This window comes from Protopterus annectens, chromosome 10.part0, assembly GCF_019279795.1.
Source record: "Protopterus annectens isolate FY-2018-M chromosome 10.part0, PAN1.0, whole genome shotgun sequence".
Classification (NCBI taxonomy): domain Eukaryota; kingdom Metazoa; phylum Chordata; order Ceratodontiformes; family Protopteridae; genus Protopterus; species Protopterus annectens.
Genome location: NC_056744.1, coordinates 1,259,156,909 through 1,259,181,737, shown reverse-complemented (window position 1 = coordinate 1,259,181,737; position 24,829 = coordinate 1,259,156,909). Strand labels below are relative to the sequence as shown.

Sequence of the window (24,829 nt, the reverse complement as noted above, 5' to 3'; positions counted from 1 at the left end):
ACTTTACAGTCTCCAATCTCCTTCAGACTGTCCCTCCTACATAGGATATAATCCACCTGAGTACAGCTTCCTCCACTCTTGTACGTCACCTTATCCTCCTCCCTCTTCTTAAAATACGTATTCACCACAGCCATGTCCATCCTTTTCACAAAATCCACAATCATCTGACCTTCTGCATTCCTCTCCTTAACACCATACCTACCCATCACTTCCTCATCCCCTCTGTTCACTTCACCAACATGCCCATTGAAGTCCGCTCCAATCACTAGTTTCTCACCCTTGGGTACACTCACCACCACTTCATCCAACTCACTACAAATTTTTTCTTTCTCATCCATCGCACACCCAACTTGTGGAGCATATGCACTAACAACATTCATCATTACACCATCAATTTCAAGCTTCATAAATATAGATATAGATATATATACACACACACACACACACACACACACACACACACACACACACACACACACACACAGATATATATATATATAAAGCAGAGTCAGAAATGCTTTATTGATCCCTCAGAAAATTGCTTATGTTACAACTTGTATTGATAAACATAGACACAATGTCGACCAAACACATATGTTACATAAGTAAATGTGACAGATACACTCACTTATGTTAGCCCACATATATAACAGCAACGCCTGAGAAAAGTACACCGTTGACCATAGCCAAAGTATTAGATAAGTTTCATACCACATGTAATAGTGACATGAAATGGGGAGCCTTTTGTGTTAATTCCCACTCACACTAGGATATGAGGTATTGCACATTCCGACACTTTAAGATATAGCATATTGCCAAAGGATAATTGCATTGATTATTAATATTGCACTGAAAAAAGAGATAAAAGAGAGATAAAATGGACAGGGGAAGAAAGAAAAACATGGGTAAGGGTTTAACATTGCAAAATGTGGGCTCCTTCAGTGGTGGGGGTGGTGCTAAGATAATAAGAGGCAGTATAGGTAGGTTTTGATGGCTATGGGCTGGAAGGATTCCTGTGACATTCAGCAGAATACTTTATGCTCGTCAGTCCCCTGCTAAGGGAATGTCTCTGCCCAGCCACCATACTGTTGAGTGGGTGGTCAGTATATTCCATGATGGACTTTAGTCATGCTAAAATTCTTCTGTCAGCCATTGTTTTGAGGGTGTCCAATTCTTCTCCAACTACCAAGCTAGCCTTCCTTACCAACTTATTAAGTCTGTTTGCCTCATCCTTCTTTATGCTACTACCCCAGCACATCACTGTGAAGATAGTACTGGCCATTACAGTCTCATAGAACAACTGCAGCATATTGTTGCCTAATGCAAAGTATCTGAGTCTTCGTAGTATAGCCTACTCTGATCCTTTTTATATGCAGTCTGCGAGTTGTTTGGACCAGTTCAACTTACTGTCCAGGTTCACCTCCAAATACTTGTAGTCCTGAACAAACTCCACTTCAACTCACTTAATTGACAGAGGGCTCATTGGTGGATGAGACTGAGATCTTACTGGATGTACTACCAGCTCCTTCATTTTGCTGATGTTCCACTGCAACTAATTAATCTCACACCTGCTCACAAAGCTGTCCGCTACCCACCTGTAATGCAATTTCATGTTTTTTTTTTTTTTTAGCATTCACCTTATAAAGTGTAATTTAGCTAAGAGGCAGTCATGTTTCTGTCTATCTATCTGTCTAGATATCTAGTACGATCTCAGAGTTGGCAAATATAAGTTGCAGGGGGTGTGGTGGGTGCAATGGAGCTTCCCCATCATAAAAGCTGTTTTTTGTTTTTTCAAACATATGTGTTTTGATGTGTTGTGTTTTGAACATTTGTGTGTTCAAAATAATGAAGAGATACATATAAATGTATAGATATATATAAAATATAAAAATTCAGTGGAGGTTGGACATGCAGGAGGGAAGTCAAAAAGCTTTTTTGATTTTTTTCATTTATTATTTGTTTCTTTCAAATGTTTAAGGATCACTGAATAATCTTATCTTGAGCTCGATTTACTGCATTTTAAGTGACTAAATACGTAGCTTAAAATGGTATGTTGATAAAGTTATTTTTTATGCTAATGTATTTTAATTCTTAGTGTTGATTAGGACATAAGAGGTTTTACACAAATAAATCATTTGATGGCCATGCAGTATGTTAGTCATAGCCGAAATGCTTTGATTTCATGGATTATACATTACTAGGATATCTATTTATTTTTATTTAGAGTACTGCCAGCTAAAGTGACTTGCTCAGAATCATATGGTAGGCAAACAGAGGTTGAGGGGACTCAAACCTAGGACTATATGGTTCCCATATCCTTACAAAATGAAAGACTTTCTATTCATGAAAGGCTAGGGAGTAGCAAAGTAAGATACATATTTTAGTTGCAGAAAAACAGAGAGAGAAAGATCAAGAATTTCCGTAATATATTTTGCAGCAACTATAAAGTTACAAAAATTACAATTTGAGGTAAATCCATCCATCATCATGTCTGCTATTATCTCATAAAATCCCAGACTCTAACAGCAACCTGGGGGCATGTCTCACCATCCATCTATCTTCCTGGGGGGAATTTTTCTTACTGGCCTGCCTTGTTGCTCTCCCTACCTTTACAGATTCATAGTTGCATTTGAAGGGCAGGTGTACAATGGGGACATGTGGAGCATCACTCTACCTCCACAATATCTCAGGCAGGTCGTCCCCCCTGCCCATCTATGGATCATGCCTCCTCAAACAAGACATTCCCAATCTCCACCAGAGATCATCACAGAAAATGTCTGTGTAACCACTCTCTCCACCCAGGATGGTAACACCCATCCATCCCTTCCCCTCCATCAATCAAGGGGAACTACTAACCAAATCCAGGACACCTTGGCTGTAGTCAGGGCTTTATCTCTCTATGCCACCAGAGTGGCAAGACTGAAGAAACAGTTAGATGCATGGTAAGAATTAAGACCAAGAGTGGCAGAGTTTACACTTTCAAGGTGTGAAACAAGACAAGCTAGTAGATTGTACAGATTATTGGTGGGTTGGAAAATATTTAAGGAAATCATAGCATATATTATGGAGCAAGGAGCTTAACAGATCATGCTTTTATAAAGATCAGATAGTAGGTAAATGGATTTGGAATCCTGGGAATTTGATGAGGAGAGATAATAGCAAATAGACACGATATGGTTAAGGTGATGGCAGAATTAAAATAAAATGCAATGGGCGCACAGGGAATTTGTGAATGGGATGGATAGAAACTGCATGGAGGGGTAACATTACAGCTAAAAGAGGGAGAATGAGAAAGGAAAGGATGCAAGACTTGAAGTATTTAGAGGCTATACTTGGGGAGTTGTAAACCGCTGAATAAGGAAAGGTGAAAGTTCATGACATAAACAGGACAAAAAATTGGCTGTAAGCGACTGGCTGAAAGACTGTCAAAAATCAAAGATAAAAGCCAAGTTGGCAAGAAGAGGGGCAGAATGGTGGATGAGGGGAGAGACAGACATCAAGATCCTGATGTGAAGTATAGCTCTCAACCTCTTAGCACAAAAACATCTGGACAAAGCCAAAATAATGGGGGGGGGGGACAAAGCCTCAAAACTAGGGACAAATTTTAAATACTTCTCCTATAAACAGACATTTTCTAAAATAAAAATGTATTGTGTTACCATGCATTTTCTGAAGAATATGAAGTCTGAAACTCAGATGACTGATATTATTTAGTGAATTCAGTCCTCAATGATTTGGCACAACAGTCCAGAAAATCAAACATTTTATGAGGAAAAGACCAGAAATATAAGGCAAAAATCTGGACATTCTGTGAAAATCTGTACAGTTGAGAGGTATGATGTGAAAGATCAAGAGTCAGAGAAAGAAGGTTTGGATAAGCTCAGTGGAAGATGAAAGGAGAGAGGAAAGGCATATAAGTGAACAAATAAAGGCAGAGTTTTAATGTTACCACATCTAGCTTTATAAAAAAATAAACCAGCAAGATGCATTGGTTCACAAATGGAAAGGATATGTGTTGCGTGAGGAAGATGAAGAGAGAATGCATTTGCTGATAGGAATGGAGGAGATGATTGAAACCGTTAGGGATGTGAAAGGGGGTAGAGTGAGTGGGCAAAATGCATACCTCACTGAGTTCTATAAATCAGTGGGCTATTGGGTGGGCAGTACTATGACAGGTCTTTCTATTGACATTATAGAAAAGGAGAGGTTAACAAAATCTAAAGAAGAGACTAAAACAATAGAACAGATAATAGAAAGGGAAAGATGGATGTCAAAAAGTATTCCCTTATATCATTATGCAATGTAGATACTAACATACTTGCTTAGCTCATATTTTGGCACCAAGACTGATTTGGAATGAGTAAGTGCAAATTAAAGGTGTATCATCTGTGGATCATTTGCATACTGTTATAGATTTTGTAGACTGGGCACTGGGAAATGGCCAGATTAAGGCAGAAATTATATTAACGGACACTCATAAGGCCTTTGACTGTGTCTCATGGGGCATTATAACAGATATCTTAACAAAGTCCATTGGAGATGGTACATGGTCATGCCTCTCAACTTCTTATCATAAAAAATCTGGACCAAGCCAAACAAAATGGGGGGACAAAGGTCTACAAAATAGGTACAATTTTAAATATCGCTTTCACAGACTTGGAAAGTTACTAGAATAAAAGGTTTTGTGTTACCTTGCATTTTATGAAGGATATGAAGTCTGAAACTCAAATGCCTGTCATTATTTAGTGAATTCAGTCATCACTGATTTGCTACAAAAACTGCATCATCTAATGTGAGAGTTCTTTGTACAGACCAGTTGAAGGAACTTAAAGTACTGTTGAATAAATCTTTGTTAAATTTTGTGAGATTCCTGGTTGGTTAAAGTTGGTGAGTATTGGGGTGATGAGTGGTATGTCTGTGTGTGTGTGCAGGGAGATAGTCACTTAGGGAGTTAGGACAGGGTCTGAGACTAAAATCCAATCAAGAATTGAGCCCTTATTAATTTGCTGTTTCTAGTCAATGCTGAAATTAGCTGAGTCAGATCAAATAGATTTATGCAGGATGAGGGACTGTCAGAGGTTACATTTTGTTGATGAATGCTTGATGCTGATTGAGTATGTCCCCACAAATTCCAGGGATACTTGAGATGTTCCTTAGTTTTCATAGTATGTTAGGGGTCATTACCACCCCAAAAAGTTTCTGGTGATTAGAATCAGAACTAAATAGAGGGAGATATGTTCTGCACAACATAAAAAGTTAAAGAGGATTAATTAAGGCTTAAAGTTTAAAAAAATAATAGCCGAGATTAGAGACCATAACTGGTTGGATATGAAAGTAAGGAAAGGGAAATGCTAGAAACGTGCATAGAATAGTTGATTTGCCATGCTTGGGAGTAGAATAGAAATAGTTTGGACAATGACACTTCTACGTATCCTTTATTTTTGGGTGGCATAAACAAATCAGTCCTCTAGATAAGTTTATAAGGTATATTAAGTTACTATAGTTTGTGTCAGGTTTATATGACATAAAGGAATGACTTAGGATTCAAGGAAAACTGGAGGTTCAGGTATGCCAGATTTCAGATTACCCATCATCATACCTCTCAACCTCTTAGTGCAAGAAATCTGGACAAAGCCTGACAAAATGAGAAGGAGGGTAAAGGCCCAAAAATAGGGACACATTTTAAATATTGCTCTTATAAACTTAGAAATTTGCTAGAGTAACTGGGTTTGTGTTAACACATTTTCTGAAGGATTTGAAAGCTGAAGCTCAAATGTATGGCATTATTTGGTGACATCAGTCCTCAGATCATCCCAGTGATTTGCCAGCAAACCACAAATTTTATGGGGGACAGACCAAAAATATGAGGCAAAAATCTGGACATTCTGCAAAAATCTGGACAGTTGAGAGTTATCAATACACAACTGCTATAAATACTGTGCAAAGGTTTAGAGGTATAGAAAATACAAATTTAGAATGAGTTGTCTGAGAAAAGGACAGGAAGGAGGAAAGACAATGAGCAAAGTGGAGGAAGGTGCCACCAGGACTGTAGTTCACAGACAAATGGGATAGAAGTCATACAGATTTACCACAGAGCTGCCTAAGGAGTTGTAGGAAAGGCTGGTAATCTGGTAAGAAAAAGACATTAGACAGGCAAGGGATCCTATCTTTCCCAACTCCCAAAGAGAAATATAATTTACAGAATAAAGATTGGCTGAAAAAGGTGGTAGGGATTTTTAAACCTATTAGACCAAGTTTTTAGAGAGACAGTACAAGAACAAGAATAAGTTTAAAGATATACAAGAAGAAATAGTGAATTATGAGGTAGGCTCAGCTTTAGGAAACATTGGAGCCAGTTAAGGAAAGTGAAAAACTGGAATCATCTATAGACAACTGGGGCAGTGTGTACAGCAGTGGGCTTTTGGTAAGCTGAAGGATTAGTGTAGTGACTTCAGTCATTCCACATGTGAGTGTTACATTTTTCCAGTGTTATTACAGAGTCAGGAAGTGGAAACCCATCAAATGCCACACCTATGGTTACAAAAAACCTGAATAGTATGAAAAGCTGTTACATACACATATACAAGCAGTAAAATGGTTTGTGGATTTTGTAACTTTCAGTCACACTGAGGTGGCCTTCTTATCTTTTGCAGAAAACCCCAGCTATATAACAGCAAGCTTGGGGCTTGTGAGGACCCCCCCCCCCACCTACCTAGGGATTCTTATAAAGGGCATCTCATCTCCAGATGAAGAAGGAGACCCACAAGACTGTGAAGTCTTGTTCAAGTGACAGTATTGTGTGTATAGCTATATCTAGCTGGCATGTTTTGACCTCCAACACAAGCTTCATGATTTTTACCACCAGAGAGGTGAGACTACACATTCCAATTCAGTTTCCTTTAGCAGGTTTTAATCCACCCTAGTGTCTTGCTTTTGCCTCCCACCCAACTGTATTACATCTAACTTCATCCTTCCCCTTAAGCTGTATGTAATTATTCAGGCAGAGCCCAAATAGATTACATTCAGCCGCCAGGTGTTCAGCAGAGAACATTACTTTCAGGTCTCTCTCCAAAGATAAGGCTTGGTATCTTTGATTCAGACTAGATTCCTTAATGCTTTACATGAACCACTGTGGAACTCAAATTTTAGATAGCCATCTGTTTGGTGCTTCATCTTAAAACCATTTGCAAATGGTGTTGTATAAGGAGAAGAAAGCTCCAGATGGCATAGCCTGTACAATTGCAAGTTCTTTCATTGAAATAAGGTCATTCTCTCAAGAGGGGTCACAAGCAGAGATGGAGTTACAAAAAACAAAATGTTGAAATATTGTTTAAGGTGACATAGGGTGAATGGGCTATACCAATAGTGCTGCAGTTAATAGACCCATATATGGGGATATTCAGATATGCAGGGACTTTGACATGACTTGCTATTCTAGTATTAATTACTGCATAGAATTTCATGCCCTGATTCAGAAAAGTGTTTGAATGTCTAATGGTGCGGATTCTATAAAACTTGACTTTGGATAAACATATTGAAAAAGAAAGTGAAGAAACTTCCAAGAAATTTCTAACAACCAGTGTGCATAAAGGAATGAGTAATCATAATGAATTCATTTTCAGAATGGCATTTATACCTCACATTTTGCAGCAAGCAATGAACGAAGTACTGTGAAGAATGCCTAATACACAGCATCACCTACAAATATCTTGTTGATAGAGGACAGTGAAGAACACCTACACAGTCTACAAAGAGAACTAGAGAGGTAAAAGAGTAAGGAGTCAAATATCATATTGTAGATGTGATTGACAAAAATAGGTTATATAAGACATAACATAAGATGAGTAGCTGTACACGGGGCACAGAATGTGTCACAAATTAACTCATATTTAGAGTTGATAAATTATAACCACAAGTTTCATTCTATCCTCTCAAAATTTGTGGTAATGCAACCACCAGCACCACACCAAAATGTCATTTCTCAATAGAAACCTACATTCTGCAGGAGATTTACTGAAAGCTGATATGTACAGAGGACTACATGGCATGCAGTTTTAGCATGCATATGAAAGATGATAATCTTTGATATTTGAATTGCAGCTGTTAGTCAGAAATTACAGAACTAATAAATGACAATGACGCCAATATTTTTCAAGGAACTAGACTCTTATGTGCAGTAGGTGTGCCAGCATGCTAACTAAACAGATGGTTTAGCACTATTGGCTAGACAGATTTCGAAGAACCCAGTGCAGAGCATGATAATACTGTGAAAGTAATGATTACTTCCTAGCCAACCCTTTCTTCCACATAGTAGAGATCATGAGTCCCTTAAATCTATCTCCATCTTCACTGGCAGTTTTTTAATTTTTAAAATTGTTGTTTGTTGAAGATACCTGCATGCAATCACACATGCCAGCCCCCTACCAATATGGTGCATCACTGTTGCAGCACATAGACACATAGGCCCATACAGCTCTGGCCACACTAGGTGTCAGATAAGCAGCAATCTGTGATGCTTCCTTCTTAGCAGTGAGACATCATGAGCCTGTCACTCCCGCTCGACCACCTGGCTATTCCAGCTCTTGTCCCATTAACAGAATACATGTCATCTAGGTCATAGCCAAAGCTTTAACTCTTTACTCGGAGAGCTGGGTCTATTTCACTTATTTACTTGAATTGAATTTGAATACATTTGATTTTATTTACATGTTCTAATCCGTTAACACCAAAACCTAATTTGTATTCTAGCACTGGCCGCAGTGCTCTAGTAAACATGGGAAGTGAAAAAGGTGCCTGTCAAAGTATAATACATATAAAGAGACGTTTGATGATGATGATGATAGCAAAGCTGCATTTTCTACTATTAGAAAAAAATAAGTTATTGATAAGAGGAAGTGCCAAATCTATAGAGACTACATTGTTTGAAAACATTTCTTCAAACAAGACACAAAGGTGATTTTCATTTAATGAAGCAAAACAAACCTTGTACATTAAATCCAACCCTTTTGCTATCAGACAATTTTTTAGTTACCCTGTAAATTCCTGAACTGAGAATTCATTCTATGCATGGTTCTTTATACAACCATTATTATGGCCATGAGCATAAGTCTCCATCCCACCATACCAAGGACAAAAAGAAAGAAGGAAAGTAAATAAGATTAGCATGCAAAGGGAAAAATATAGCATGTCCCCAGTGGTCAAAGCTTTAAAAACAGATCCTGAATAAAATCTATGAAATAATCATCCTTGATCCATTGTTAAATTCATGTATATATCAGTTTAGTATTTCCAACAACCTAAATGACATTGTGTATGATGGGGTCAAATGCCTTGGGCAGCTCCTGTCCTGCTGAACCACTTCAGTTGGCAATACCTGATTCAAGGTATTAGTTACATTGCTGTAAAAGGAAACTGCATGCATAATGGCAAAATAGCACACACTAAGTAAGACAATGTGGCTTGAAGCTGATTAACAATGTAATAGGACTGAATCTGTGTGATGGAAGTGACAAAGTAAGGAGTGCACTGGCTGAAACCCCACATAACCCATAAAGACCATCATTCAACAACTCCTCTCATGTCATCTGATGTGTCTAGTGGCATACATGTAGCCTGCTTGCAGCAATGCACATTCATACAAGAAATGACTCACTGTTACAAGAACAGATGAGAACCATAAGAGCTTCTCAGCAAAGTCCCTACTAATTTATTGTTACCAGTGGAAGGAAATGGGAATATAGGCAGTCAGAAAGGGGTACGACCAGGCAGAGAAATACCCATAACAGAAAGAGGAAAGGAAGACTGGGATGGGTGGGGGGAAACAAGGATATATATATATATATATATTCCCATTTTTTAAGAAGGGTAAATTGAAAACATAACCAAGGGAAGGTTTGGACAGGAAACAGGGTATATGGATAGTAAACAAAACACAAAGACAAACAGGGGAAGTGCTAGCACAAAAGAGGGACAGCACAAAGTGGAGACACAATCAGATGGCGTGTTATGGGATGGATTGGACTACAAACTGGGGAGGGAAGTGAAAGACAAGAGGAATACCATGACAGGAGATGGAGGTGACAGCTGATGTTCATGTTGCTTCACCCAGCCAGTAGTCAGTCACCTGAATGACTTCCGTCCCTGCTGGATCCTGCTTCTAGAGGCCTGAGGGACAGGTAATAAGAGTAGAAAACAGAGAGTAGGTGAGGAAAGGGGAGCAGTGTGCATATTTTTTTAGGTGATATAAAAAAAAAAGTTGTAGTGAAGTTGAGATGGTTGTAGATGGTAGTGAATATGAGCTGGAATTTTGCTGGTAGGAACACCACATTCACACGTGCTAAAGTTAACCCTGAAAACCACTCCTGCTCTAACCCAACACTACATTAGGTCAACAAACACCCTTTCAATAACAGTACCACTAAATAAAACACACAGACACACTTCACACATATGAGTATACAAGTACAACACTAAACTATACCCTTCCCTTGCCCTTGTTCTAACCTTCACCCTTGAACACTCATGTACACACACACACACACACACACACACACACACACACACACACACACACACACACACACACACACACACACACACACACACATGCACACACACACACGTACACACACTTGGAGTCTAAATGCCAACATTTTTTTTATAAATTAAATTTTCAGCATTGCTACCCAGTTCCACTTACCTACATTTGATATTGTACTGTTAGACTAATTATGAACTCTACAAATCCTGTCTTCGACCTCATCTGACAGTCTGACACTAGAAACAGCATTTGAATAAAGATTTGTTCAGCTAATAGTAATAACCAAAAATGGGTTACACTGGGTTCATTGATATCCACAGCTATTAATTACCAGTACATTGACTAATGTTCACTGAAGTCTGTTTCATCAAAGTGCTGAAAAAATGTGTTAAAGCATTAAAACTGGAGAATAGAACTTTCCCCACTCTCAGAACACATGTCCATACCGGTTTTACTGATTCAGTGAGATGGAGATATCAATTAATGCAGAAAAGTTTTGTGACCGCACTGTAAAACAAATGCATTATTCAAACATAAAATAAACACTGGGAGTTAAAGTAGACTTAGTTGTAGACATTATAGACTGAGTTGTAGACATTATAGACTGAGTTGTAGACACTAATGCAAACCTCAGTTGAATGTTGTGTGCATTAATACATGTGCAGAGTAGTTGCAGTAATATAGAAAAACTCTCAAGATGAAACTAATGTAGTAAATTTAATTCACTCCTGAGGCAAAGCTAAGAGACTAAATCAGCATCACTGTACCCTTCGTTTTGATGTGAACCTGCACTGGATATGCATTATTGCTATTATACCATATCTTATTATAATTTTATGCCTGTAGTTCTGTTTCTGTTTGTGTTAGCTTTGAATTAACAGAGTAAAGAAAGGCAAAATCAAGAATTATAAAACTATACATTTGTGCACTTTAAACAGATATAAGTAAAATAGCATCTGACATATTTTCAGTGATTATTTGTCTTATGTTGTCTGCTGTAGATATATAGATCTTAGCATATCCTCTAACTGGATTCTTTTTTTTCAACAAGTCAAGTTTAGCAAATCTAGGTTGAGTTTTTCAGATTAATCAGTGTCACTAAGCTTAACCTAGCTGATAATGTGAAGAGACATATTCAGCAGTGCTAACAGTGGCATTAAATATTAATCCTCTTTCTAACTCACAAGTGCATCATTGCTGCTATAAACTATGTTATAAACACTTTGTTCATTAACTGGTAAGTTATGTTAGAAATGCCCTGTGTCTTTTTGATGGCTCATTTAAAGTATAATCTTACCTCTGCATTCACCCAGCTTGTTGGAGTTGTTATAACTCTGTAGCAGCTATCCTTGTACTGATACCATCCAGAAGGGCAGAGCCCCCGAACACAGATGCAATGGTTGAAGACTTGTGTGTCACCTGAAAAGAAAATCCAAGTTTCAGCTTTTCGCATAAAAAAGAAACTTTACACTTTGGAAAAAAAAAACATTTTGCACAGTATATTAATGTCAGAATATTTTATCCAAATTGGACTCAGTGGTAGTTCAGACATCTTTATTTGGAGACTGAGAGGTTGCAGTACTTATCCTAATACTTAGTACTCCTATATACTAGGATAAAATTGATGTTAAGTAATGCAGATGATGCTTCTGGATGTGACATATGGGAGTTTTTTTTTTTGCAGACAAATATTGTAAAAAATGTGTTGAGTGGAAAATGAATGACTCGGGTGTGCCAAATAAAGGAAGTCCATTGTATACAAATATAATACATACCTGGTATACAACAGATACATGAAAACTTCTGGAGTAAAAAATAGTATTGTTCAAAGAAAGAACATACTTCATTTTTTGAAAGTGAACAGTTGTCTTTTTTATTGCATGACATTATAAAATTGCTGCATGGATGTTTTCTGCCTGGGTTGTCATTAAAAAAGTTTTTTTTTCCCAGTCAGAATTCCCTGTTAACAAATGCTAATAAATAAATAAATAAATACAAATACATTTGTAAAAAAATAGCTATAAAAGATTTTATGAAATATCAAATATATAAAGAAAAGTTCTGTAATACACGCAATGTAGAAGAAAAAATGGAACAAGTCTTTCTGAACTGTAAGAATAAAAACCTGCTAAAACCAGTAAATTATATATACTGTGTATATATATATATATATATATATATATATATATATATATATATATATATATATATTATATATCAGAAAAGTTTATAGGTAGTAACTATGGATGTGATTAGCTTTGTGCATAATGATGGACTATAAAAGGATGAGGACAATACCATAAATAAGTGTGTATTTGCTTTTGCTTTGCATATTTGAAAACTTAAATGTAATGAATTATTATACAATAAAAATGAGAGGTTCAGAGTTTTCAGAAAGATGTTAAATATTGGTTGTGAAATAAGGAATGGGGTGGATAAGCAACATGCCTCATGTGCTTCTTGTGTTCATTTTCCTTTTCTTAAGACACAAATATATACAAAACTGTGTGTATATAGTATACAACTATAATACAGATAAAATACACATTTTTGAGACTAGGATTTGCCAGAAGGCAGCTACATGTGCTGTAAGCAAAGTTGGGAAAATGTGGCAGTTATGATTTTTCTGGTAGCTGTGGCCCCAGGAAAGAAGGTGTGCCAATGTCTGAGAGTGAGAAAAATAATGAAATTGCTATTGCAGGTTTAGATGACAAACTGTATAAAGAAGAACCAATAGACTCTTAAATACTTCAGTGAGGTGATATTTTGGACAATGGGATTAGGAAGTAATATAACTATCATCTGTATTATGTGCTGCAGAAGAGTGTGGAAATGCTATGATGGAAGGTGAGGAGACCAATAGTTATTCATATGGTTTGCAAGATGAAACACAGTCAGTGGAGTAGCTTATTCTTCTGGTTTGTTCTCTAACAGAACCTAAACAAATGTATTGAACAATGGCAGACATGCACTGACATTTCAAATGCAGGAAGCAGACACAAAAGGAATGCAAATGTTCTATTCTGAGTGTAGCAGATGTGAAAATTATTTGTGTCTTTTGGCTTTTCCCGGCTAGGGGTCGCCACAGAGGAACTCCGGTCCGCTAATGATTGGCAGTAGATTTTTACATGCCGAGTTGCCAGCCCTGATGCACAGCCTTCAACGAAGGCACACCCATTCACGCATGTCTCCACACAGAAGACGCTCTAGCTGAGAATCGAACAGGACAAGCAGATGTGAAAATAGTAAATGTAAATGCAGTGAAACTAAGAAATGAACAGATATATGCAGAAGAAGGAGCATCATGATATGAAACAATCTTCTGGTAACAATAAAGCCAAAAAAGAAGAAGCAATAAATAGGTACAAAATATTGGACAATGCAATATTTTATTTGGGTTTTGAGATCTAGGACTTTAAAGCTGTAATACATTTACACAATTAAAGTTTTTATTTAGTAGCTTTTAAATTATTTTATTAGCTAAAAGAGAGTAATAAAGGTGAAAAAATATTTTAGTAAACCCCGGTGGGATTACATTTTTTCACAATTTAGGTATATGGTTAAAAGAAAATACTGCTACAATTCAGAGCAACAGATAATGAAAATGAGTCATTTTTTTTAAATTGTGTCAAAAGGTAGGCAAAGTACAATGGGTAACAGATGATAAAACAATTGGGAACTGGGCCTGGAACTCATAGGAGGTATGGGTGCCATTGTCTGGTAGAAATAGCAAAACTTAGCAGGTTTCAAATGTGGTTATGGTTAATGGAAAACAGGTGGTGTCAGATATTTGACAACACAATACATGTTTTTTTTCTCCTGTGGGGACTGATATTTGTTTCATGTCTTTAATAATAGAAGATATGGACAAAGAGGTGACTTTTGGCATTGTGTAAATAATTCTAAGTTATTATGCAGGGAGTGTAGAGAGGGCTATCTATTGTCCCACTTTTATGGAGAAAATGATGATGAGTGACAGGAAGGATATAGAAACAAGGAACAGTGATGCAAGAAGGAAAGAAAGGAAGGAATATATTGCAAGCTGACTAAGGGGATGAAGCTCAGGAACAAGTAATAGAAGAAAGGCAAGAGAAGGGAAGTGAAAAAGGTGATGGAAGGGATGAAGGGAGACCTTCATCAGAATTCTGATTAAGTATTTTCCATTGTATGGACAAAAGTGCTCATTTGTTGTATAATAAAAACTTTTCAATAAAAGATATTTGGTATTTTTACACTGTGGATACTGGCCACAAACAGGTAATAGTTTAAGTATAACTTATTTGGTTATTAATTTTGTTATTATGCTGATTTACTCTCTTGTACTATTCCTAATCTGCTATTTCCAGATTGGCATAACTGGGTTCCATTGCAGCACTCATTACAAGTTTTTTACCTAAAACTGTCATTGTTAAAATAAAATAAGTTATTTTTCAATGCCAGTTCCAGCATTTGTAATACACTCTTACTTTTCTTCTCACTGTACCATTCCATTGTCTCTATACCTTCAGTATGAAGTAAGACTGAGTAGATAGCTGTCACATCCATGATTACAAACAATCTTTCCTGTACCAGTCATATGTGTCTAATTTTATTGAAAAAAAAATGAAAAAGTCTATGTCAGACACCATGAATGGGTAGGCAGACATTGTATTCTAGGTATACTGGTTCCCTATATCATTAGAGGAGTTCAAATGAGATCATTTTTGTGTCATACCACACAAAGTATTTATGATGTGGCAGTTTAAAAGAACAAGGAAAAGATCCTCTGAATTATTTGTCTAACTTTCTTATGAAAGTACAAGGGCTGAGTACTTCTACAAGAGGATTAAATGGATTATAAATAAAGTATTGCCTTTAGCTGTTGTCAGGCTATAAAACATTATTGAAAGGCAAGTCTAGTGCTCAGAAGTAAAAGTAAAAGAATTGCTTATATGCCTCTTGCTGTTAATAATTATTGATTTATGTAAAGGATTTCCTCTGATGAACGTTTTCAAGTCTTTTTTTTTTTTTAAAAACAACCATGCTTGTGTTTATGTATGGCAATGAAATAATGCATATTAAAGCATGAACTGCAAGTTAATTATCTGATTTCATTTAGAAGGTGATATAAAAGTGTTTATCTTAATGAGATCTGGCTCTTCTCTTATAGCAAGTGCACTTAGCAGACATTCTCATTTGAGCTGTGATGTTTTAGAGCCTTGCACTATGTATGCTGCATGGATGACTAACAAACTTCACTGAAGACAGCTTTTTATAAAGATTTTAACTATTTAAAGCAACATGCTAAAAGGGTTATGCATTCACTTTTAACATTTCTTCCAAACATCTTTATTTTTACTTGTTATGAAAAACAAATAGCATGCCTTACCCTTTGGAAAAAAGGTGACCAGGATAGCTGACATCAATATCAGGCAGTTCATCTATAAACATATTAATAAGCAGAAAGTTAAATTAAGTTATAGTGCTGTTTGTTTGATATGTTATACATATTTAACATTTCATTTTGATTTACCTTTCCAAGGAATACAGCAAAATGCAGTGTTCTTTTCTTCTGTTTGGAGTCACACAGATCTTTTGTTGCCTTCCTGCTGATGAGTTGTATTTATTTGCAAAGCTATAATCCGTCAGCCAGTCATCAGAAGCATTATTTGCATAAATATGTCTAAGAGACAGTTTCCGTAAGGGTGTGTGTGTGTGTGTGTGTGTGTGTGTGTGTGTGTGTGTGTGTGTGTGTGTGTGTGTGTGCGTATGTGTGTGTGTGTGTGTGTGTGTGTGTGTGTGTGTGTGTGTGTGTGTGTGTGTGTGTGTGTCTAAGTAGGTAAAGCAGTCATCTCTTGTTTCTTTGTTTTCTTATGACTAAAGACAGGACTGAAATAAGATCACCATCAGAAATGGGTTGGCAATTGTTGAGTTCAGGCAAGAAGGAATGAGTGTAGTTTTAGTTTTCATAATTCTTTTCTGATCCTTGTTCTTCCCATTTACAATCCTGGTCAAACATGATGTCACCAATTAAATTATGAAACAAAGAAATAATTTACAAATACGTATATGTATTAGTGTTACATTGTTACAGAGACTTGTGTTATTTTTAAAAAATTAACATTATTTGTTTATCTTGGGACAATACATGAGACACACCTCTTATTCGTTTAGCATTTATTTTTAACCACTGCCACTCCATCCATCCTTGTCACCCCTCAGCAGCCATCTGCTGCCATGTAATTAACTGAGCAGAGTCTCCCCATCTACCCTGTCTATTCACCCCCATTCTATCCTGATTTACTTTCAACCCTGCCCATTTCTACATCTTCCTCTACTTCATCTGTTGCCTCTTCACATTGACTATTACCTTTTTATTGCATTAACTAGTATCAAGCAACCATATTTATTAACAGCAAGAGACATCTATACAATTGTTTTACTTTTAATTCTGAGCACCACATCTGCCATTAAATAAATTGTTTTATATACTGGCAAAATCTAAAGTCATATTTATGTCTATTGTACCTCTTCCTCTCACTTTGAATAATTAAACAGCATTAAGCATTAACCATACTATAGCCCTTTCCTTTTCCTTAATGTCTACACTTTTTTCTCCCTTATAGTCATCATACAGACAGTCACACTCTACTTTCCTTTAGCATTCCTCTTCGGAGTATTTCTATCCATCCATGGCTGGTAATGTGGTTACCTCAGTAGAGGACCGGCTTATTAGCAGTGACCTGGAATATGAGCCACAGTAGATGAAATGTACTGGGTTTCCCTTAGACGGTGATACCTCAAGGAAAGAGGAAGGTGATAGTAATCATAACGGGAGGCACCATTGGCAGATAGTACTAAACTTCCTTAGGAAGGAGATCTGAGGTGAGTTAGTAGGGAGAAGCTAAAACAGGCTTATCTCTTAAACCTTAAATTAAATGACAAGAAAGAGATAGTCAGGAAAGTTCCTGATCAGAATTGAAGATAGCATTTCTGGTGCCCTGTGAATGTTCCTGATCTGGTTTGATATCAACTCAAAGCTGAGCAAAAAACAGGTTTTCTTCTGTAAGTTGAGGAGAGGAAAAAGTCTTCTATGTAAACTGGAGCAGGTCACTTGCTATATTGTAACATGTGTCTTGCTATAGTCTAAATAATTGATATGGAGTGCAGAAGGAAATCAGTCCTGAGTGACAATGCAGCAGCACCATTCATTTCTGAATGCTGGTACTGCCTCTAAACAACAAGGAGTGCTGAATATTGTCAGCTTAGACTGGAAAGTTCAGCATCTGTAGATTGCATCACTTGACACTGTGAGCACAGGCTTTTAGATGATTTATTAATAACATGGAGTGGCACTATAGTCAGAATGAAGGAATATTTTGATTGTATTAACAATACTGTTGATTTTTCAAAATATACAATGAATTTTGATGAAAGAAAATTTATTTTTTTGAATTTTATGTTATGTAAAGATGGGTCTAAATAGTCTTTTTATCTAATATTTTTAGAAAGGAAAGTTGTTGCAATAGTTACTTACATTTTAGTAGTAACCACCCCCATAGCAAAAGCGCAATTTGGTTAAGTATCAATTTGTTCCACTATCTAGGATGGTGTCTGATGATTCTGATTTTTTGGTCAAGGTTGAACAGTTGAAAGAAATGTTTATAGATAGAGGATATCCTATAAAACTTACTGAAGAGATGATAAATCAGGTTGAGAATGAATCCCCTGTTTTAAGGGATAGTAGATTTATTATTGGCAATAAAAAGGAAATAGGTCTGATTTAAGTGCAGCCATAGTACTGTCTTATGATAATTCTGATAGATGGATAAACAGTATTATCAGTAAAACTGGAAAGTTTCTTTTTTGGATGTCAGCTAATAGGTAGAGGAGGAGCCTATTGTTTATAAAAGGGGAAGGAGTCTGAAAGATATATTAGAAAAAATAATAATAGCAGTGGTTCAACAAGGATGTCTAAATGTGGAACTTGTGCACAATGCTGTTTTATTTATAAAGGTAGTAATATCAGGGTCTCCTCTTATCCTAGAATATTACATGGAAATGGTCACTTTACGTGTAATACAAAGGAGTAGTTTATTTGACACAATATATAAACTGTGAGGCATTCTATGTTGGAAAGACAGAGGGGGCATTAAGACAGACAATTTAGGAACATGCATATGCCATAAAAAAGAAAGATGAGAGGTACGCACTTTACAAACATAGTATAGAGCATAAACATGTAAACCTTTTTTGTTTTAGAAAATTTCCGAATGCTACGTGTGGTGACTGGGAGTCTTACTTAGAAAAAAGGAAACTGTTATGGCAGATTAAATTAAATGCCACACAACACCCTAGTATTAATGGCAAAGTTTCTATTAACAGTATATTAGTTTTAGGTCTGAGGTTTGAATATAAAGTATATTTAAAGATTTTTAAACATCTTATTTGAAAGCCTTAAAATAATAGATTTTTTATATGGAAGGTATATGTTTATGTACAGATATATAAATATACTTTTTGCATAATGTTTATTTAAGTTCATCTAGGAAGATTTTGTGTGTAAAGATTACAATGTTATCTTGATTTAATTGATTGTGAAACCTGATTGGTGGAAAAAGTAATTGGGTCAAAGTGGAAATTATAAAAAGGGTTATATGTGTGGTTCTTTATTCATTCTGATGAAGTCCAGTAATGCATGAACAAAAGAGCTTAAGTTTTAAGTTGTTATGCAAATATTTTTTTTGTGATGGCTTGGCAGCATTTATTATTTTATTAGTATTGATTTACTATGAGTTACTGTATGGTCAAAAGATATGGAGTTGTTACGTTTAATTTGTTATGGGTGTGTGTGATTTCTGCAAGATGTCTGTTGTAAACCATGTCCTTAAGTTCAGGACTAAACTGAGAGCTCATGGTGATAGCCCTAAAGCATTTGACACAGGCAAAACAGCAGCTAAATGTCCATATGGTAATAGTCAGAGAGTATCCTGTAAGGGAGCATATGATAGTAGGTATTCTTGTTAAACACAGTAAACTGCAGGTAGCCTAGGATGGTATTTTCACCATTGTGAAAAAGGAAAGTGATGTCAACTACATGGCAGAGTTACAAGGCAGCAGCCAGAAGCACATACTCTACCATATTAATATGATAAAAGTCTACCATGATAGAGAGGCTCTTTAACTAAGCACTTGCATTGATTTGCTGGAAGAACCAGAGGCACACCTGGAGGTAGATCTCTTGAACTAGGTTTGGTCTGATACCACAGTGGATGAATTAACCCTGTCCCAACAAATAACTTCTTGACAGGGTCAGGAGATCTAAGCAATATTACAGGAATTTGGGTGTATGATTACTGGTAAGCCAATGAGTACCCACCTGATGGAGCACCATGGAAATGCAGGACCCCAGTACCCACTCAGGCAAGCTCCTTACAGGGTGTGTGAAAATGCTAGACAAACTCAGAGAGAAACTGCAAGGAACTTAAGAGAAATCAAGAACGCCAATTGTCTCTGAGGTTCAACAGTGGTGCTAGTGTCCAAAACAAATGACAGCACCAGGTAGTATGTGGCCAACAGGAAATTGAATAGCCAGGCAAGGTAGATGCTTATCCTATGCCTAGGGCAGGTAAAGCCATAGAACAGCTGGGTAGGGATAGATATCTAACTGCTCTTGATTTGAAGAAGGGTTATTGGTAGGTATCCATGACACTTGCAGCCAGGAAAAGGTCAGTGTTTGTGACCTCCATTTGGTTGCATGAATTTGGGATGAATAATGCCTGATAAACTTTCCACAAACTGGTAGGTTACATCCTATCAGGAAGAGGAAATTATGAAATTGCTTACATGTATGAAATTGACATCTGCAGCTGGTCCTGGTTGGAACATGTGCAGCATATTAGAGAGACAGTTGGCCTGCTGCAAAAAGCAGGATTGACTGTCAAGGCTAGCAAGTGTAAAAAGGGTATGACAGACATATCTTATCTGGGCCATAGAGTGTGTGGTAGAAGGATTAAGCCAGAACCTGTCAAAGTTGAGGCAGTTTAGGTATTGCTCACCCCTACTACCAAGAAACAGGAGAGTGCATTCTTAGTTACACCGAGGTACTACAGTAAGATTATTCCCTACTATAGTACAATAGCTATTTCCTATACAGAACCTTACCTAAAAAATAAACCTGATAAAGTTGTTAAGATTCATCCTGTGAGCAGACATAAGTAGGCTCTTATGAACCCACTGTATCAACTTGTCAGACTATAGTCAAGATTTCATTGTATGAATAGACTGTCTAACTATAAGGTGAGGGCTATACTTAGATTTCCTCAGATGGAGATGAGCATCCCATTATATATTTCAATGCAGAGAGGAATCTTATATAATCTTAGAGAAGGAGTACTCAAGCCTTCTAAGGTTACAACACTACCTATAGGGCAGAAAACTCACTGTAGTTACAGATCACAACTAAGATGGCTACATAGAGGAAGTAGACAGAATGGAATGCTTCTTAGAATTTAGCCTTGAAGTCCTATAACATGACTATCTAACTTTAAAATTGTACTGCTAGTGATAATGCAGATGGTCTGTCTAGAAAAGAAAAGGATAATACATCAAGGGACTGCATTCTTGTATTAAGCTTCATTGCTTGATGGATACCTCAGGAAAAATTGTTCAAGGTTTTCATGGGAGGAAAATTATTATGCAAAGGCTGATGCCAGACTAAGTAAAACTGGTGTAAAAAATGTTACATGTATTGTTTCTCTCTTTTCTTATTTCCTGCATAACACATTTTGTCTGCAAAATGTGGGTAACTTTGTGACCTTTGTGCCGCAAAGAAAGTTGTGAGGGAATGGAGAATTCTGCCAATCTTTACAGAAAATTGTGTGTGTGTGTGTGTGTGTGTGTGTGTGTGTGTGTGTGTGTGTGTGTGTGTGTGTGTGTGTGTGTGTGTGTGTGTGAAAATATTGTGTGAAAGGTAGCTAACATTGGTAAGTGTCATTGAAAGGCATTGGTTCAAAGAAAGAGTAATGGGAAAGAGGCCTGTGGTTTTAAAGACTCAGCTCTGAAGCTGGCCTGTGCATTATCTAATCTGGGAATGGATGTTGAAAGCTCATATCCAGCCCAGCAATACATATTACATTTATGCTCTTGGGGCCAAATTACATTTTGCAATTTGATTATTAAGTTAGAGTTGTGTATACTTTCTAATTTTTAACTTAACCTACTGGGTAGAAGTGGAGTGCTCAAAAATCCCACAATTGTGCCTGGTCAGAGTTTTGCACATTTTCTTCATATTTATTTGCAGTGAGTGCACTGTTCCTCCTATATTTGTTTAGCTGGGTTAATTTCAATCTCTATCAGTGCCATTGGTCATCCCTTTTTGTCAAAGCACTTCCATACCTCTCTCTCCCCCTTATCTTTCCCTTAATCAATTTATCTTGCTTTGTGTGTGGATGTCTATATATATATATATATATATATATATATATATATATATATATATACACACACACACACACACACACACACACACACACACACACACACACACACACACACACACACACACACACACACACACACACACACTCATGCATACATACACAAAAATATGGCTGAATATGTCTGTGTGTGCATGCAAGTGTCTGTGTGTGTGTCTGTCTGCATATGTGTGTATGTATACGAATTTATACATATATATATATATATATATATATATATATATATATATATATATATATATACACACACACACACACACACACACACACATTGTGTGTGTGTGTGTGTGTGTGCATGTGTGTGTGTGTGTGTGTGTGTGTGTGTGTGTGTGTGTGTGTGTGTGTGTGTGTGTGTGTGTGTGTGTGTGTGTGTGTGTGTATGTGTATGTGTCACAGACTTCTAACTATAACAAAGTATCATCACACCCCAATCCCGTGACTCCCCTCCTTTTTCTCTTTTCCTCCCTTTCCTCCAACTTCCCCTATATCTGTTCTTTCTAGCACAATCCAAGCTAAAAATAGTATGTTTATATCTCTCAAATTAACATTACTCCTTACCGTCATGTTACTGTCTATTAGAGCACTTTCAGTGTTTTTTCTATACATTGTAATCTACACCTACATCAGATGATATATTGGCTTAGTATAAACATATGAACCTATGAAAAGGAGGTAATTTGAAATTTATCATAACCTTAGCACATATGACTGTTAATGTTTCTGTCTCTCTCTAAAACACCAAAACAGTTTACCTTTATAGATTAACAAATGGATGGTATATGTATTTATATAGAGCAAGACAAATGTATGGCTAGCTATATTTGCTCCCAGGGCTATCCCCCAATCTGGCACCCCCTCAATATTAATCAAAAGTTCTTCGCCTGGCCCACGTATTTGATGAAGCATTAATATAGTATGTTACTCTATTATTCTTTTTTTATGTGTCAGAAAAGGTATTTACCTGGCATTAAAATTGTAAATCAAATAAATATTCAGTCGTTCTTTCATTTTAAAACAGCTGCTTTAACTTGTGCAAGGTAATGAGGAAGGTGCAGTCTGTTTAATTTTATGCTTACCTAGACAATACCCCTGTGGTGATATTACAACACATATCAAGATGAATGAATAATGCATCAGTTGTACAACACTTGCTATATCAGCTGTATTTTTCCACTGAAAGTTTTTTTCAAATATTTTTCTTTTTTTTCTTCTCTTGTTTTGTTTGCATATTTCAGTTCTAGTCATTTTGCAAACCACAGTTCAGTTTCCTTGTAGAATAGTTGCAGTCATATTTAGGTACATCTTGCTGCAAGAGAATTATCAGTGTTACAACAAAATATGCAATGTATATAACACTCTATATAAAATATATACAAGTCCTACATAAAGTCACAGTTTACATACTATTCATAACAGCTACGTATGAGGTTTAGATTTGACGTACACTCACAAAAGAGTATGTCTTCTGTCCTTTCCGGTTTACATTCACAAAAACTTGTCTTTTCTCATCTATTTATTCTTTTAAAATTTGATCTAAGAGAAGATTCCAGTATTTTAGAAAATAAGAATGCTTACTTTGGTTATACATTATCAGTTTATGTGCTGATATATACTTTACTGCCATATTTCTGAAGCCCTCCCATGACAATTTCATTCGAGATAACCAATTCTGAGTAATGTACAATTTTACTAAACAGAAGAGGGTAATTAGAATATGCAGATTACGTTTGGGTAATTTTTGAGAGGTGATATGCAAAATTGCAAATTCCCATGATCGTTTGTATTTTTGATATTCCATCTTCTCTAAACTGACTCTCAGTGAGGACCATAATTTATAACCACATTTACAACTCCAGAAGATATGGACTAGGTCTGTTATTTTTGAGAAGCAGCACTGACAGTTTGGTGAAACTTCAGAGTTGATATTGTTGAGTATTTCTAAGGTAAAGTAAGCACTGTTATTTATCATTAGTTGAGTATACATGAGTTTCTTAAAAGGGATTAATTTTAATGTTGTTTTGGTAGATTTAGGTTTTGCTTAATAAAATATGTGTAGGAATACTGGAAGACCTACATGGAAGGTACCATGGCCATGTATGCAGATCCTCCTTGGCAGTGCACCTTGCAAATTAATGAAGGTGTGCTACTGAGGGAGAGCTGTGTAACATGGTGAATGCATCAGTGTAGGGAGTATGTTACTGTGTCTGGAGATGAGTAACACACCCCCTGCACTGTGAAAGTGCCAGATATTCGGTGTATGGCAATGTAATAAAAATGTTAATTATTTTTATTTGTTTTTTTTGTGTGTGTTTGTGTCTGTGTGTGTGTGTGTGTGTGTGTGTGTGTGTGTGTGTGTGTGTGTGTGTGTATGTGTGTGTGTGTGTGTGTGTGTGTGTGTGTGTGTGTGTGTGGGTTTGCATGGTGCAGTACTTAGCAGTAGAAACATGCCAGACATCTAAAAATCAAAACCAGATAGATTTAATTATACATGGAAATGTCAAGTTTTAAGCATAGCTGAGCGGGTTTGTGTGGGGCACCGTGGTGCTCAGTGGTACTTAAATGTAGTGGAGAGATATATGTAAAGTATAACAGCATTTTACATGGCTACATAGCCGAATGGTTAGAGTGGCAGCCTTAGGTGCTGGGTTCGAATACACAGACAAATTATTTTATAAATACACGTTCTGAGAGTTATTTTAAATCCAGATGAAGTATTATGTGATTACACAGACAGGTTATTAATATTATTTTGCAAATACACATTTATGAGATGTACTATTAAGCTGTGATTGAATTTTGTATGAATATACAG

The 24,829-nt window shown here is 36.5% G+C and overlaps 1 protein-coding gene across 1 annotated transcript in view; it reads right to left on the bottom strand.

The window, feature by feature from the left end:
* LOC122812834 (C-type lectin BfL-2-like) overlaps positions 1–16,167 on the bottom strand; it is a 63,431-nt gene extending 47,264 nt beyond the window's left edge. Inside the window, exons 1-3 of the mRNA XM_044084882.1 lie at positions 16,053–16,167; positions 15,909–15,960; positions 11,838–11,959 (exon numbers count right to left, since the gene is read on the bottom strand). Coding sequence (XP_043940817.1) covers positions 11,838–11,959; positions 15,909–15,960 — 174 coding nt within the window. The 5' untranslated portion in view covers positions 16,053–16,167. The remainder of the gene's footprint in view (positions 1–11,837; positions 11,960–15,908; positions 15,961–16,052) is intronic.
* Positions 16,168–24,829: the final 8,662 nt, after the last annotated feature.